This window comes from Geotrypetes seraphini, chromosome 12, assembly GCF_902459505.1.
Source record: "Geotrypetes seraphini chromosome 12, aGeoSer1.1, whole genome shotgun sequence".
Classification (NCBI taxonomy): Eukaryota; Metazoa; Chordata; class Amphibia; order Gymnophiona; family Dermophiidae; genus Geotrypetes; species Geotrypetes seraphini.
The window spans coordinates 48,171,427-48,190,320 of record NC_047095.1 but is presented as its reverse complement, the minus strand read 5'-3'; the positions used below and the strand labels follow the sequence as shown (position 1 = coordinate 48,190,320).

Here is an 18,894-nt window from a genome sequence, read left to right as displayed (position 1 = left end):
AAAAGAACACACAAGGATCAAATTAAAGACTTAAACAACTTGTAACATTCTCCATAGAAAACAAGAAAACTGAAAAATATAAAAATTCTACTCAGAATAAATAGAATAAACTTAATGGCAGGAACGTAAATGATTTGAAACACATCTCCGAACTCAAATGATGACGAAGAAAGTTTCTTCAACAAACTTAAAAATGTACTGATTGAATCCGAAATCTTGAAAGCGGAGTAATAGTGAGAAAGAAAATCATCCTTCAATCACAAAGAAGATTGAAAGGAAAAAAAAAAAAAAAAAAGATGTAGTGATTGGATTGTTGTATTTCCGGTTGAAGGTGGTACTTCAGGTTTAATTTTGCGTTTCAGATACATTAAAATGCATTTCAAATACGAAATATATGAAAAGAATAAGTCTGAAACGCAAATTTTACATTCTTTTATTTATTAAATTAAATTTAGTATCCACAATAATTCAACCTGGGAATCCTCAATGGGAGATAAAAGGAGGGTTTTTGGCACAGGACTTCACTCTTATCTACACAGGCCTCAGATACTTTAAAATCATAAATGATGCTATTGAGACAGAACTTACAAGAACACTGATGGGAATGTTAGCTCCTCTTAATTGATAACTCTCTCCTGAATCATAAGAAAATAATGAATATAAGAGATGAGTGGATTCCTGTGCTATAAACTCTTGTTGCAGTTCTAAGGAAAGAGGCTAAATTGGAAAGCTTTTTAAAGTAAAATAATATACCACCTAAAAGAAACGAATAATAATTGAAATGTTCTTAGATATAATTGATTTAATATAATCATTCTTATGTATTTAAAGATATACAAATACAGAAAATAATCTTTCAATACATAAGAATGAAAAACTTTTTACTTATTCTTATAATTAATAATAAAAGAAAATATACAAAAATAGAGAAAAAAAAAATGGTAGTACTTTAGATAATTGTTAATAGCTTGTGGGAGTTATCTAAATCTAACCTCAACCTGCGTATCCAAGTTTTCGTAATTAATAAGGGGGGGAAGGGAGGGATAAGAGGGATGGGAGGGTATAAAAGGGAAATATATAAGGAATTCATGGGAATAAAGGAAAAAAGAGAAATGAAATACTTAAAACATTGGGAAAATATACATAATTTAATACCTGAAAATTTAAAAATAAATGGATATTAAAATTATGTCTTTAAATGTTAACGGTCTAAATCATATGATAAAAAGGAAAAAAGCACTATTATTTTTAAAAAGGCAAGATGCTGATATATGCCTTATACAAGAGACCCACCTCTCACATATAGAATCTAAAAAACTAGAAGGAGGCTGGGTCAAACAGTGTTTTTTCTCACCAGCTATAGGGAAAAAGGCAGGTGTTGCTATTTTAATTAACAAAAAATGCTCTGCTTCATTTAAACTAAAAGCTTCAGATATTCATGGAAGATGGATAATGGTGGAAATGAATATGGGAAATACTACCATGACGTTAATCAATATATATGCCCCTAATTCGAACCAAAATGAATTCTTTAAAACTCTTCAACAACTGATCACACCACTGGCTACTTCAAATCTTATAGTAGCAGGGGACTTCAATGCTGTAATGGATCCTTTATTAGATAAAAACCCAGGTAGAGTTATGAAATCTATGGGACTAGATAATTTGATTCAATCTTGTGATTTAATAGATATATGGAGAATACTTCATTTTGATGGTCGGGAATTTTCTTTCTGTTCTCATGTTCACAATTCTTTTTCAAGAATCGATTATATCTTTACTTCAAAACATCTTGCACATCAAGTGACACAAGCAACCATTGATCCAATTATTCTATCTGACCATGGTGGAGTATGGATCAAAATTAAAACTACAAATCAAAATAATAATAGACCAATTTGGAAAATGGATAGTACAATGTTGGTTGACAAAAATTTTTGTGAAAATCTTCTAATAAAAATGAAAGAATTTTTTCAAATAAATGATAATGATGATATTAACAGAGAAACTTTATGGGATGCCTTTAAGGCAACAATTAGAGGACAAATAATTTCCTATTCGGCTTTTCTAAAAAAACAAATTAAAAAACAATTTTTAATATTAGAAAAAGAGATTAAAAATTTAGAATCAAAACTTATAGAAAAATGGGAATATTCTATTCAACAAGAATTATTAAAATTAAAAGGTAAATATAATGAAATCTCATCTAAGATGATTAGGAAAGATTTATTTTCTCAACAAACATTGTACTATGGTAATTCAAACAAATCAGGAAGAATATTGGCAAACTATCTTAAAGCGAAAAAAAGAAAAACAAAAGTAATAGCAATAAAAGATGAAAATGGAAATACATATACACAAATTGAACCTATTTTAAAACAATTCTTAAAATTCTATAAATCTCTTTATTCTTCCGAAAATTATCTAAATAAAGAAAAAGATGGTTTTGAATTTTTAAAAATGTTAGAGGGTCCAAAAATTCCTGAACATATAAAACGAAGTTTGGAAGAACCAATATCACTAAAAGAATTAGGAACAGCTTTGAAGTCCCTTAGAGTTGGATCCGCTCCAGGTGGTGATGGATATACAGTGGAATTTTATAAAACATTTCAAAACTTTTTATTACCCTATTTATTAAATCTTTATCAATATCAACTCAATAAAGGTTGTATTAAAGGCACTATAGCAGAATCTTTGACTATTGTTTTGCCAAAGTCCAATAAAGATCCCACTTTGGTATCAAACTATAGACCAATATCTTTAATAAATGTAGATGGAAAATTATTAGCAAAAATACTTGCGCTAAGATTAGCTAAAGCTCTCCCCCATATAATAGGTATGCATCAAACAGGATTCGTTGCTCAAAGACATTCATCTCACAATACCAGATTAACATTCCATATGTTATATTTAACAAAGAAAATTAACGAACCTACTTTTGCAATTTCATTAGATGCAGAAAAGGCCTTTGATAGAGTAGAATGGCCTTTTATGTATCAAGCAATGGAATGGTTTGGTATAGGTCCTGGATTTATACAAATGATACAAACAATGTATAGCTCCCCTTCTGCTAGACTATATATTAATAATACGTTTTCAGAAAAATTTAATCTACAGAGAGGAGTTAGACAAGGATGTCCCTTATCCCCTTTGCTGTTTGATATTGTTTTAGAACCCTTAATATTAGCTATCCAACAAGCTAAGGAGATACAGGGTATACCTCATTCAGATAAAGAATATAAAATATCTGCTTACGCAGATGATTTATTATTATATCTGAAGAATCCAGAATCCACCATTCCACATCTACTTGAATTGATTGAGAAATTTGGAAATTTTTCAGGATATAAAATTAATTGGAATAAATCAGAAATTCTTCCACTAAATATACATTGTACAAAAGGTTTATTTGATACATTCCCTTTTGTTTGGAAGGAAGAATATATCAAATACCTTGGAATTTTGATAACAAAAACAGTAGATGAAACAATGAAAATTAATGAAAAATGCTTATTACAAAAAGTAATAGAAATGTGTGAGCAATGGAATCCTTTGCATTTATCTTGGTGGGGAAGAGTACAAACTGTAAAAATGATGATTTTACCGGTAGTATGTTACCAAATGGGGATGATACCAGTTTTCTTTCAAGATACGTTTTATACAAAAATAAATAGGACTTTGACAAAATTTATATGGCTTAATAAAAAACCAAGAATTGCTCTAGCGTCATTACAAAAACCAATTAAGGAGGGAGGGGTAAATTTTCCCAATTTCTATAGGTATCATCAAGCCTATATCTTACGTCATGGTATGTATTGGATCCTCCCAGAACCCACAGATAATATTCCAGACTGGTTTTGGCTAGAATGGAGGCTTATGTTTCCATTACGTCTTAATCATGTAATTAGTATCAAGATGCCAAGGTTATACAAAGATCATAAAATATTTATGGATACCTGGAAAACTCTAAAATACATAAGTAATCTTACTCAAATTCCAATTAGTAAATCAACCAACCAAACTATATGGCTAAACCCCAAGATCAAAATTGGCGGTTTTAAAGTCATCTGGAAACATTGGATGATAGCAGGCATCCGCACTCTGGATGATGTAATTAAAAATGATAAATTGCTGGAGTTTTCACAATTGCAACAAAAATTTGGTCTCAATAAAACACAATATTTTAAATGGTTGCAATTGAAGCAATCTATTCAGAAAGGGTTCCCTGAATGGAAAGATCTCGCTAAATATCATAGTTTGGAATTCTTATGTTTCCAGATGGACTCAATAGGTCACAAAGCCGCACAGTGGTATAAATTAATATCTGGATATATAAATAAAAAACCAAAAAATGGTCTTAGAGACATTTGGAGCATTGAGATAAAACACCAAATTAGTGCATCTCAATGGCCACGACTTTGGTCTTGGAGGCTAAAATGTACGGTGTCAGCATCTATGAGACAAACTTGGTTTTTTCTTCTTCATAGAGCTTTTTGGACCCCTACTCGTTTACAAAAAATAGATAGTTCAAGATCTAATAGATGCTGGCACTGTCATATTGAAATTGGGACATTAGATCATCTTTTATTCTTTTGTCCATTTATCCTATCATTCTGGAAATCAATTTGGCCCCAAATTAACAGAATGTTAGAAAATCCAGTAGCCTTGACATATGATACTATATTATTTGGAACAACTATGAGAGCAAAAAGCCAAATTTCATCCAGTAATAACAAACTTTTATTTATTTTAACTGGAATTGCAATACAACAAATTACATTCAATTGGAAACAACATGATAGATTGAACTATATGTTCTGGTGGAATTCGGTATGCCACATATACAAAATGGAACTTGCTATTGCAACACACAAAGGATACATGAATAAATTTAAAAAAATATGGGGACCATTAACCGATTTTTGTAATGAAGGATAATTTTTCCTATAAATAACACTGGAAACATCTAAAGACCGTTAACATGATTTCTCTAATGAATTTTTCCCATGATAAGATAATTGTAAAGAGGGAAATGGGGTGGGTTTTTCAATTTTGATTATTACATACTAAATTAATATTTAAAAAAAAATATACAATAAAATTGATTTATGTATTATTGTTTGGGAAGGAGGGTGGGACAGGGGATTATTATATTAATGTTATACTTGATATTAATATATGAGTTAGTCAAGTGTGTATTTAAGTTTCTATTGAGTTTATTTGTAACACTTGTTGTAACACAAAAAAATGAATAAAGATTTAAAACAGAAAAAAAAAAAAAAAAAAAAAATTAAATAATTATTTTACCTTCTATCCCTATCTTAATGGTCCATTAAAGGGAATCTCAGGCCCTAAAGAAGAAAATACTAGCAACTTGAAATGTAGATAGTAATTTTTCAGTCAATCATCCAGCTGTGAAAATGTTTGCTAGAAGATGCAGTCAAAGACATATAGCATAGCTGAGCTTAAAAGCAGTTTGTACATATTGATAGAGGAACAGTCCATAAAGAATATAGCCAAATAGACCTCAGATGCTAGTTTTGACCTCTGAGAATGAACTGTAAGGAGGTGGTCTGCATAGGCCTCTGGGAGAGACAAGATGCTGGTCTTGATGGACTCTTAGATTTGCTTTATTTTCTTCTGTTCTCAAAGACAGATGATACAATTTGGCCATTTTTATAAAAGGTGCTAGAATGAAAAGTATACTAATATTGGGCTTTCATACTCTTTCTCCAGTTGTAGCAGAAATCAAGTGTATGTTTCAAATCTACTGTTAGTTTCACAGTATATTACTTAAAGTCTTAGTAAATCTGAAGATATAAATAACCCTTACCTATTTATTTATTTAATAACTAAATTAATATTTTGAAAATTCTAAAAATTTTGTTCTTGGTGATGTACAAGATAAAAGCATAAAAATAATACATTAAAAAACAAACAGGGCAAAACAAATATCAAAAATAAAATGTCCTGAACTCACTCATTCTGAGCTGAAAGCCTGTTGTACAAAGGATTTCACTTTTTTACAGCACAAGAAATGTGTTGTTTCATCCCCTCATGATGCAGTGTGTTCATGTACTGTTCTGGGGAATATTTTTAAGAGACAGTTGAACCTTGAAACAGATGGTTAAGCATCTTGGATTCCTCTTATAACCTTGCTAAGTCTTTCTAGCAGTAGCAATTATAAACTGCAGGTTAGTTTAGCTAGGTAGTGGGGTAGAGAGAAGAGAATAAGGAATAGCAGCGCTCTAGAGAAACTTCAACAATGTTTTTGAGTAGAGGATTATGCTGAACCTCTGCCTGTTCCTGCTGGATTTGTAGCTTCAGTTTTATTTATTTAAAAATGTATAACCCGTTCAAAAAGTGGTGTTAGCAAAGGGAGATGGAAGCCTAAATGGATAACTCTGAGAGGGCAAGAAATAATTGTTCCAAAGTAGCTGCCTGCTTGCTTGAATAAAGTTGAAATCTCCCAGCTGAGTTGGTAAGATTGAGTAAATGGCCAGTGATCTTTAAATCACCTCTGTAGTAGTGAAAAAGCAAGACACCACATGGCGCAATAGTGGAGCTGAGTGTGGAAGTCTCCAGATCGGTGTCAGAAGAAGCCACAAAGGTGAAAAAAAGGAGATCTGCACCAAGGCAGAGATGAGAGAGAATATAGCTAAAGAAGCAATGACAGAGCTCAAATGAAGCATTTCAGAAATGGGAAGAAGGATCAAGGGACTTGAGGAGTAGCGAACATAGGCAGTGAAAGAACTACAGCAACTCGAGGGGCTGTGGTCAAAAATTGACAAACTGAAGATCTGGAGAACAAATCCCACTGGCAGAGCAGAATTAAGTCAATGGTGAAATAGGCGCATGCCCAGGGTCAAAATGTTTAGGAGGGGGGGCTGTCTTAGATGTGCTAACGGAGCAGCTCCCAAGGCAGGTTTTTGAACTGGTAAATCAGATGCTTTAAGAAAGAAAAGTGTGTGTATGTTTGAGGGGTGAGGGGAATCCATTGCCTAGAGCCTACCAAAAGGTTAATCCTGTCCTACCCGCCCGAACAATATAAGAATCGGGATGTGATGGGTTTGGTCCACAGGAGAAATGACATATGGACTATATGGTGGTTTTGTGTGAATGTTTTAGACCAGTGGTCCCCAACCCTGTCTTGGAGTACCACTAGCCAGTCGGGTTTTCGGGATAGCTCTAATGAATATGCATGGGGCAGATCTGCCTTCCTATCATCTTCATTACATGCAAATCTCTTTCATGCATGTTTATTAGGGCTATCTTGAAAACCTGACTGGCTGGTGGTCCTCCAGGACAGGGTTGGGAACCACTGTTTTAGACTGTTGGGAGGAGATTGCTGGATATGCCAGCACACAAATTGAAAATGCACTGGAGCTTGGGTCTGTAGCATAGAAGGGGACTGAAGGGCATTCTTGTACAATCCCATATTATTCCTGAACAAATGGGTAGTCAATCCCATCTCACAAGATCTCTTGTAGAAAGCTTCATTTACATATTTTTGATCCTCCACCTCTTAGCTCATGACTGCCCTCTGACTTCCAGTTGTCAGGCAAGACAGTAGGAGGTAGTCTTTTCTGCTCATGGTTTTCTTTAACTTCAGTATTTTTGTGGCTTTGTGATTTTGTGCTGCAAAGGTTACCCGTGGGGACAGCTCTGGCTGCGGGAGATCACAGACTTTACTGGCTAAGTCTGCTTCCAGGGGATTGACTACTTTGCAGTGCACCCACCTGGACAGCCTGCATTCACAACCGGGGATCAGGGACCGTTCCCTTGGGAGTATTTCTCACCCCAGGTTCATCCACTAGTGAGTTAGAGTGCAGGCTACAAGGCTCTGTGGTGGTGTATCCAGAATCGGGGCTGACTGTGTTCCTCCATCTGTTTGCATGCACAGTATTTATGGGTGAGGTGGAGGTCTACAGCTGGTGCGTTGAGCCTGAGAAACAGAAGATACCGGTAGTCCAGGGTCCAAGGCTTGTTGAGACAGAGGATCTCCATGTAAGCTGCTTCAGCTTCCATCTTGCAGTTCCCAGCACACAGCATGGCACAGTGAATAACAGGCTTGACAGCCTGTGAGATCGATTTTGGAGGGGATCTCCAGATTCAAGTTTTGGGTGGTTTGGAGGTTAGTTCTGTGTTCCCCATACCCTCAAAATCTAAACTTGTCATTTTTTTTTTTTTTTCGGTGTTTGTTTCCCAGCTGTTTTAGAGTTAAAATCACTCCTGCGGTGACCATCTTGGATTTCCCCAATTTGAATTAAAAGCTTTTATGTGCCTCAAAACACTTTGTTTTCGAAAGAAAACACGTCAGATGGACTCCTCAGGGCAGAATACCTTGGATTCATGCCCTGTTTGCGACAGCTGTCTGTTAGGCAAGCATCCATGTTCCATGTGCCATGCGGCAAATGAGGGGGGATGTGACATAAGCTTTAGCACACACCCCCCCCCCCCGGGCCACAGGAGGATCTTCTCTATGTCTATGTCTCTATTATAGAGGGTTGGGAAGCCACCCTATTGAGGCTGAATGAAAGCAATTGATTGTACAAGAAAGGAGTATTTTTATCTGGCATATTATCTGATATGATAGGTAATAATTTATTTGAAATGTTGATTGGTGCAAAGATGCACTATGTTTATTGAAAATTTCTATAACTATGGTCCACTTTTCCATCAAAGCCCATAGTGGGTTAGTTGCCCAAAGAACAAATAAAACAATTTTCAAGAAATGGCCAAACCTACAAGACCTTAGGTTTCTCCATAATTCCTTCCCTCTCTCCTCTTTCCCAGGCATTGCAGGAAAGTCTTATAGTTGGATCCAAATATAAGTCCACTTTTGAGCCAGGCAGTAAATATCCCTTTTGCATGATGGCTGTTATTCCCCCCTGGTGCTTGTGAGTACTGTCTACACCAGTAGTCTCCAGTCTTTTTTATGTAAAGGACAGCAATGTGATAACGAAAAAGCTCCGAGGGTCACAAAAAGACTTAAAAGCTTATATATGCTGCTAATTTTGTAAACCACCTTGACCTGCTTATTTAGGCTGGGTATTAAACATTAACAATTAATACTAATATTGATTCTACACACTTAAAGGATATATTTTTAAAAAACTCGCTTTATTCTGGATTGTCAACAGTAGCAAATTCCATAAATGCAACACCTAAGTAACACACTTAAGAGATTGTTTGCAATTCTATATCAAGTGGGCAAGATTGAAATTAAAGGATTTAAAGGATTTGAAGAGTATTTCAGTTAACTGTTTTAGGGCCTCGATAAAGGACTCTTGAGGGTCGTGCTTTGGAGACCAAAGGTCTACACAGTACCCTAGTACTTCTCAGTCACCCACACAACACTACTCAGCATTATTATTGGGTTAAACCCCCATGAATGTTTTGTAATGCAAGTGAGATTAAGTTGCCTTATATTTCTGCCAAATGTATTTCTTACTCAGTCCATGTTGAATCTTCTATACCAGTGTAATTTGTTTTAAGTGCAAAGTAGAATTTCAAATCTTTAACATAATTGGTTTAAAAATACTAGCAATTAATGCACAGTGTTTGCTGATATTTCTTTCTTTTCTTTTAGTCTACAAATAAGGTGATTATTCATGTCAACAATGAACAAAGTAAAAACTGTGTTAGTAACAGGGGACTCAACACATTCGCAGTGGAAGTGCCACCAAAATCCCAGATGGTAATAATATATTTTTTTATTTCCTAATTTCCAAACCTGTGGTCAAAACCAAAAGTTCTCATGTTTTTGTGGCAAAATCATGTAAAGATAAGCAGTCTTTATTACATTTTCTCCCCATAATTCAGGACCCTCCGAAAGTACTTCACTGTTAAAAGGGCCTACCTTTAATAGCTTTGCTTTTCTCATGGAAATCATATCTGTAGCTTTTATAACGTGATAAAAATTAGATTTAGGGCTCTATTACAACTGTGCTTTAATTCATATTAATTTACACATTACTACTACTACTATTGATCATTACTATAGCGCTGAAAGACATATGCAGCACTGTACATTTAACAAGTAATAGATGGTCCTTGCTCAGAAGAGTTTACAATCTAATTTGGATGGACAGACAGAACATGTATGGATTAAGGAGTTTCTAGAAGAGAGAAAAATAGGATGGTCATATGTATCTTATGATGAGTGGGAGCTGGGAGTTGAAAGCAGCCTCCAAAATGTGGGCTTTTAGCTTGGATTTGAATAATGCTAGAGATGGAGCCTGATTTAACGATTCGAGCGGTCTGTTCCAGGCATATGGCACAGCAAGATAGACAGGATGAACTCTGAAGTTGGCAGTGGAGGAGAAGGGCATGGATAGGAGGGACTTATTGGATGGAGTTCACATGAGGGAGCATAATAGGGGGAGATAAGTGGGAAGATATTGAGGGGCTGCAGAAAAAATGCACTTGTAGGTCAGTAAGAGGAGTTTGTACTGTATTCAGCAATGGACGGGGAGCCAATGAAGTGACTTGAGGAGAGGGGTAATGTGAATATGGCGGCTCTTTTGGAATATGAGTCTTGCAGCAGAATTTTGAATGGGTTGAAGGGGAGAGAGATTGTTGAGCGTTAGACATGACAGAAGCAAATTGCAGTAATCTGAGCGAGAGGTGATGAGAGCTTGGATAAGGATTTTGGTAACAGGATCTATTTATACTTTCTCAATGTTATGCTTTATATGTATATACGAGAAGTGTTTGGAATTTAAAATTGGCTTTATTTAGCTCAAATCAATAATTGAGATAGAGTCCTTGGGCTCTTTCACTACTAATCCATTCCAGCAATGCGCAAATTGTGCACCTCAGACGCATTCTTGTGCCACATGCCATGCCACTTGAAATGAAGAGGCGGGAGCATCCACCTTAGCTTCTCCTTTGTGCTCTCGGGTGGGTCGTGTGGTTTTCTTTTCTGGCCCTGGAAACAGTGACCATCCTGCGTGAAAAGGCACAGAAGCAGCAGAGCCAAGGAGACGCAAATTACAATCATTCTTGGGTGACTCTATACTGCTTGGTATAGCCTTTTCTTCTGAGTTTGTGAATTTAATGTGAAAAGTCTTTCAGGAGAGCCATTTTTCCCAGGCAAAAGCGGTCTGTGCATCTGACCTTGCACATGAGGGTTTGGCCCTCGCAGTTTACTACTGCCCAGGACTTAGAAGATGTGTTGGATGGGGACATAGATGACAAGTCTCTTACTGTTCCCTTTATTGTCCCAGGATACACCTCACACATCGGAGGACGCGAGTCTGAAATCTGGCGCTTTGAATCCTCTTTTGGCTTTGGATCCTGGAGATGATCCTTCAGTCCTGTGACTCTTTAAGCCCTCTGCTCTCCTAGATCTCATTTCTGAGTCCTTGCATGAGCTGAATTTGAACTCTCAGCCAGTTCCATCTACTTCCTCCTCTCTTATGAGTGGAGTGTGCATTCAGTCTTTTAAGGGGCAGCTGTTATTTGGAAAAGGTCTGGACAATCTGATGTCATGTGTGATAGATCATCGTCCCAAGTCCTTGCCTGACAGCATACCCAGAGTCTCTTGAGGCTCAGGATGCTTTAATTTTGTGGCAATATTCCAGCTCCACTTCCCAGAGATTCTCCCAGTTTTAGACAGAGATGTGAATCCAAGCACAACCAGTCTACAGCACCCCAGGCTGTTTCCTCTACCAAGAAGTCGCAATGACGCCAGGTCTGGGGCAGTCCCTCTCAAGATAAGAGGCCAACTCTCAAAATTTCTTCATTCCTGGGTTCAGATTTCCTCAGACCACTGGGTTCTGGACATCATGCAGTATGGCTACAAGCTGGAATGTGCCTGGCCTCTGACAGATTGGTTTGTGGACTTTCCAGTGGGATGCCCAGAAAAGTAGTCTGGGTGCAAGACACAGTGAGCAGGCTTTTAGATATTCAGGCCATAGAGCCTGTGCTTCCGGAAGACTCAGGCTCAGGCAGATACTCCATATACTTTATCGTGCCAAAGAAAGGCTCCAACGATTGGAGACCCATTCTAGACCTTACGTAAATGCAGTGCTCCAGGTTCCACATTTTCGCATGGAGATGGTTCAATCTGTCATAGTGGCAATCTCTCCAGGATCTGACAGAGGTCTATTTGCATATTCCCATTTTTCCAGACCACAGAAAGTTCCTGAAGTTTCATGCCTTAGAACAGCACTACCAGTTCTCAGCCTTGCCTTTTGGCCTGATGACAACTCGCACTTTCACTAAAATGATGGTAGTAGTGGCAGCCCACCTGCGAAGGATGGGGCTGCAGATGCATCCCTACCTGGACGGCTTGCTGATTCGAGCCGCCTCATGTTCTGAGGATCAGCACACAATAGATCAGATGATCACAGTCCTGGAGAGTCTCCGTTGGATTGTGAATTACAGAAAGAGTCATTTGTCTCTGATGCAATCTCTGAAGTACTTGGGTGTTTTGTTCCACATGGCAGTCTGTCTTCCAGAAGTATGCAGACAGAAGCTTTCCTCTCAGATAATATGCCTCCTAGCCAAGCTATCTCTATCTGCGTCTGTCTTTAAGTCCTGGGTTCCTTGTGGCTCCTTGGGCAAGGGCTCATGCATCTTCTCCAGAACGCATTGCTTATGCATTGGTCTCCACAGACAGACTTTTTACAGATTTCTTTACCTTGGACCCTGGAGGCCAGGGCCAACATGGATTGCTGGCTTTGCCCACAGTCCTTTTCCAAGGGCTTACCCCTTCAGATCTCTTCTTGGATAGTTATAATGATGGATGTCAGTCTCCTTGACTTGGTAGCTCACTGCAACTGTCAATCGATTCAGGAGCATTTGTTACCCACTCAGGAAGTAATCGATCAACTGACTAGAACTTCGAGCCATTCAGCTGGCACTAGTGAAGCTTCAGAAGACTCTAGGATGTCAGGCAGTCTGGATCTTCTTGGACAATGTTATATCAGTGGCCTATGTAAATTGGCAGGGGGCACCAAGAGTGCCCTTCAGAGTGGAGACCCACCTACTCTTCGCCTGGGCGGAATGTCATCTGCAGACTCTGTTGGAAGTGCATGTAGTAGGAGTGGACAGTGTCCAAGCCAACTTCCTCAGTAGACAGACCTTGGATCCTGGAGAATGGGCGCTTTCAGAGACAGCATTTCAGACCATTGTTCCCTGCTGGGGTCGACCGTAAATCGACCTGATGGCTAAAGCAAAGAACAAAAAGGTGGACAGGTTCTTCAGTTGAACATATGAGCCCAGAAGTGAGGTTCTAGATGCTCTGGTCCAGCCGTGGCCAAGGGGCATACTTTTGTAAGTTTTTCCCCTGTGACCCATGATTGGCCAGATCCTTCAAAAGATTGCAAGTCATCAGGGAAGAGTCATTCTTGTAGCTCCGGACTGGCCAAGCAGACTGTGGTACACGGACCTGGTGCATCTTCAGACCGGCTCCAGTTTCAGGTTACAGGTACCTACGAATCTTCTTTGCCAGGCATGCTTTACTCTTATGGCATGACTCTTGAACGCACAGCATTAATGCGTAAAGGGTACTTGGAAGTGTTTATTGCCACTCTCCTTAAATCTAAGAAGCCGACAATGGTCTTGGTCTATGCTAAGGTGTGGCAGACTATTTGTGGTGCGCCCAAGAAAAGGTAGAAACCTTTTCGGCTTCGATTTCTATGATGTTGGCTTTTCTCCAAGCTGGCCCTGACAAGTGTCTGACCATGGCTTCCTTTCATGTCCAGGTTGCTGGGCTCTCCTGTTTCAGACCGCAAATCTATGCTGGTGTCGCATCCTGACATAGCCAGATTTGTGAAGGGTACACTACGCATCTGACCTCCAGTCAAGGTTCCATTCCCTTCATGGAATTTTAACGTTCTGTGAGATCTCAGCCAAGCTCTGTTTGAGTCACTGAAGGAGGCATCGCTGAGGGACCTGACGCTCAAGACAGCTTTTTTAGTAGCCGTGACTTTTGTGAGACGAGTCTCAGAACTCCAGACTCTTTCTTGTAAGGAGCCTTTCCTTAAAATCTCTGACACTGGAGTCTCTTTGCGTACCATTCCTTCTTTTCTGCCGAAAGTGGTTTTGCCATTTCATGTCAATCAGGAAGTTCATCTACCAGCATTCTAATCCACAGGTTCCAAGAAACAAGATCGGATTTTAAAGAAGTTGGATGTGAGAGGAGTTCTTTGATATCTGGAGGTCACCAATGAGTTCAGGCTCTCTGACCATCTTTTTCTGCTGACTAATCCAGTTAAGCGAGGTGCACCAGCTTCCAAGGCCATAATTTCCAGGTAGATTCAAAGAGCCATTTCATTAGCATACATTGTTTGTGGGAAACAGTACCCTGTTTCCATGAAGGCACATTTGACCAGAAGTGTCTCTTCACAGGTAGAAACTAGGGCAATATCTCCAGCAGAGTTTTGTAAGGTGGCAACGTGGTCAGCTCTTCATACTTTTGCTAAGTTCTACAGAGTGGATGTGGCAGCAAGGAAAGACTCTGTGTTCGGGTCTTCCGTGCTACATGCTAGTGCAGTCATCCCACCCTAGATTTCTGAGACTGCTTTTGTATGTCCCACTTGGCCAGAATGACATACCTATTGCACTGGAAAAAGAGATTAGGTTCTTACCTTGCTAATATCTTTTCTAGTAGATAGGTATGTCATTCTGGACCCCCGCCCAGTCATTTATTTCCTGTGCCTGCCTACTGTTTCATTAAGAATGTTCTTTTCCAAGTCTGTTCCTTGGAGGTCAGTCAGCCTTTTGGGGCCATGCAGAGTGATTTATTCTGGTATATTTGGGGGTCTTATTTGAGCTCCTCTTATGCTTCTGCTGGCATATTTGTTGGTTTGTTTCATTATTCATAGTTCTGGTATTACTTGGTTTGAGCAAAACAGACTTAATAGTTGGGATAGTTTCCAATTTCCCTACTTCTCCTTATTTCAGAAGAGCTCTTGCATACTTGGGTACTAATTGTAGGTGGCAGTAGAGCTCTCAGTGAAGTAGGAAGGATACAAAAAAATTCCAGAATGGATTCCTTCTGCAGATGGCTCGTGGCCATGGGGAGATAAGCCGCTTGTCCAGCATCACACCTATCTACTGGAAAAGATATTAGCACAGTAAGAGCCTAATCCCTTTTTTTCCATACAGTCTGTCTAATTTAAACCAAAGGGATAGACTGTACAATACATGACCTGTATTGTGTCACAAATTTGTATGCAGGACCAGCTATTTGGGTTTTCAGAATATCCCTAATGAATATGCCTGTCACTTCCAGAATATGCAAATCTGTCTCATGCATATTCATTAGAGATATCCTGAAAATTTGGCTGGCTGGCGATCTCCCAGGACAGGTTTGAGACTACTGCTCTAAACTACATCTTGCTTTTTTATACTATACAGTACAACAACATGGTTGATACTTATAAAGCAAAGGGTAATTTTAATTAATTACATATACATTTATTTATTTTTATCTACAGATTTGTCAACATGTGATGCCTTTGAATGAGCACCAAGAATGGATCTATAACTGTATGCAAAATATCACTGCTTAACATTACTTGAAACAAGTTAATGTTTTTTTTCTAGCTGCTGAAACTTAATGATTCAAATTGTATTTTATTATTTGAAGACTTTGTAAACCACTTATGATTCATTATTATTATTCTGAAGCTATACAAACAGGAAAGGAGGCAGAGCTGAAAAGAAAAAAAAAAAAAGCTATAAAATATAGGGAAAAAAATTGAATTTCAAATTATTCTCATAGAAGTAACTTGCAATTTAAACAAAGTTCTAAACAAGGAAGAAATTTTCTAAAACCTTTGACTAGATTCAATAGCATGCAGAGCCATTGCAGAGGATTTTTGTCTAAAGGCATTCTTCTCTTTCATGATAACACACACCCTCACACAGTCACTGCAACTCTTTACACCATTCAGAGATTGAGATTTCAGATTTTACAGCATCTCCATACAGCCCTGAAATTGCTCCCTCTGATTATCATGTGGACCCTTGATGGACACTTTGAGAGGACAAAGATTTGGAAGCAATGATGAGGTCAAAGAAGCAGTGCATTCCTACTGTAAGCACAACCAAAAACTTTTTTTCCCAGTGGAATAAAGAAGTTGGTGCAATGGTTTGAGAAGTGAGTTAAAAAGGAGGGTGGTTATATAGAAAAATGACATATAGTTTGCATCTCTAATTGAATTATTACATTACATTAGAGATTTCTATTCCGCCACTACCTTATATAGATAAAATATTCAATTTGTTGTTACTTTTTGAAACGCCCTCATATTATACAAATGTATGATTTTAAATAATTTGGGAAACTTATTTTTAAGTTTACTACTATTTGATTTAATATTTTGGTCTAGAATTCAGTATTTAAAGAGTCTTACTGAAAGTTGGGGAGTTTAAGGTAAACTGTGCAAATACTGTTTTGGTGTATTAATCTTAAAGATAGGAGATATTTTTTTTAATGAACCAACATCTATGAAGAGGAGTAAGATCTTTTGAGTATTGATGTATCTGTTATTATTTGCACAGTTTCTGTTTAGTTGTATCTAAATAAAAATTCCGGTCATAAATGGACAAACATATGCAGGCAAATCTGGCAGCAGCAGTAGAGAAGAATGCAAACAGTAGAACACCATCACTAAGGAACATAAGAATAGCCATGCTGGGTCAGACCAGTGGTCCATCTAGCCCGATATCCTGTTTCCAAAGTGGCCAATCCAGGTCACAAGTACCTGTTAGAAACTCAAATGGTAGCAAGATCCCATGGCAAGCAATGACTTCCCTCATGTCTGTCTCAATAGCAGACTATGGACTTTTCCTCCAGGAACTTTTTATACCCATCTACGCTAACCACTGTTACCACATCCTCCAGCTGTGAATTCCAGAGCTTAACTATTTGTTTTAAAGGTATTTACATGTAATTTCATTGAGTGCCCCCTAATCTTTGTAATTTTTGAGAGTAAAATATTGATTCACTCTTAGCCATTCTACACCACTCAGGATTTTGTAAACCTCAATCATTTCTCCCCTCAGCCATCTCTTTTCCAAGCTGAAGAGCCCTAACCTCTTTAGCCTTTCCTCATACAAGAGGAGTTTCATGCACCATGGGAATTAAAAAGATAAATGGCACCATTAGAATTTTACATGCAACTTGCTGATTCATGGAGAATCTTCCCAATATGTTGCACTACACATTAGAAAATTATTCAGCATGTGAGAGGAAAAAATTCAAAAGAACTGGGCCCAACTATCTGCTTCAGTTTTATGTTATGAAAAAAAAGTTTGATTTATTTCATCTTGTTTGAGAGAGCAGCAAGCAGTACAGGCAAGCTATTTTTACCAGTTAATGACCTTTGCACTGTCTTAACTTTTTCTGCTGTAATAGTATACTAGGCATGCAAATGTCAGCTGTGCAATAACATTTACAGCGCTTGCTGGTGCCAGTGCTTAGATAATTCTTATTACACAAGATACACTGTGCAACACAGGAGGATAATTATTATACAATGTATACATTACCATATTGAAAACTGTTGAATTTAACAAACCTTTGAAAGAAAGTTACTTTAAAAAAGTAGCTTGCTCAAAACAAAGCAGTGGTTGTATTTTCAGTGTGAGGTGAATTTCTTATCTATAACGTAATATTGGTATGGCAGCTGTAATTATTAATATCTTGAAATGTTGGTACATTTTTATTGTGTAACATGACAGGAAGAACATGTTCTTCAGGGGCTCCAAGTGAAAGATGGTTAGGGAAAAAATGACTAATAGGTCATCAATACAACCTTTTTATTTCATACTATTTATTATTTTTTCAATTTTCAATACTATTCTTCCTGGATAGCTCAGAACGGTTTACATGAATTTATTCAGATACTCAAGCATTTTTTTCCTGTCTATCCCAATGGGCTCACAATCTATCTAATGTAATTGGGGCAATGGGGGGATTAAGTGACTTGCCCAGGGTCACTAAGAGCAGCATGGGTTTGAATTATTCTACAGATAAAATATATATTTCTGTAAAAAATATATCATTATGTAGCAATTTCTAAAGATAACATAGAGATGTTATCAATTTTGCTAAATTCTTTTTTCATTCCTAGGGCTCACATATATTGAAACCACTCTGTAAATGTGTATGATAGTTTGAAAATGAATGGCCAAATATGATGAATGAGTGCATTTTTGTTTCATGTCCCTTTAAATGAACTGAATAGCTGTGGTACCAGGATAAGTCAAAAATCACTTGTGTCCATATGTTAGTGCCATTAGAGCAGGGGTCTCAAAGTCCCTCCTTGAGGGCCGCAATCCAGTCGGGTTTTCAGGATTTCTCCAATGAATATGCTTGAGATCTATGTGCATGCACTGCTTTCAATGCATAGTCATTGGGGAAATCCTGAAAGCCCGACTGGATTGCGGCCCTCAAGGAGGGACTTTGAGATCCCTGCATTAGAGGCTAAGGGGCCAGCCACAGTGAAGTTGCTGGGAAAGGAGAAATAAGAAGCACAAGTCATTGACCAAGCATGTTGAAATGTTTTGACAAGCAGTCAAACAAGCCTATCCCAGCTGCAGTTCATCCAAATCCCAATGAAACTGAAAGGACTAGCAACCAAGCACCATTTTCTCTTTTGAATTCAGAAAAAGAGGGTGCTAAGAAGGTATTGGCTTCAGGGAATTAGTTTCCTGATGTCAAAAAGGGGTAAACAGAGAAACAATTCAAAGAACATAGAAGTCTGATGGAAAGTCAGTCTATTCGTGAGTGAGTGTGAGAGAAAAGTTATTTTAAAAATATCTCAGACATTCTTGCTCTCTAGAAAGTGACAGGCTCTAATACTAGATGTGTTGCAAATTAACACTAAAGTAAATAAAAATAATAATCCAGGAAAACAATTATCAGGAAAG

At 37.7% G+C, this 18,894-nt stretch overlaps 1 protein-coding gene across 2 annotated transcripts in view; it reads left to right on the top strand.

Moving 5' to 3' along the window:
* Window positions 1-18,894, top strand: part of EFCAB7 (EF-hand calcium binding domain 7) — an 88,229-nt gene that overhangs the window by 68,468 nt on the left and 867 nt on the right. The window contains exons 13-14 of one of the 2 annotated variants that reach the window (XM_033915976.1): window positions 9,593-9,700; window positions 15,453-16,874. In XM_033915976.1, the coding sequence (XP_033771867.1) occupies window positions 9,593-9,700; window positions 15,453-15,527 (183 nt within the window). In that variant the 3' untranslated portion in view covers window positions 15,528-16,874. Of the gene's footprint in view, window positions 1-9,592; window positions 9,701-15,452; window positions 16,875-18,894 lie in introns of those variants that run through there. The other variant, XM_033915975.1, reaches the window with a different exon arrangement.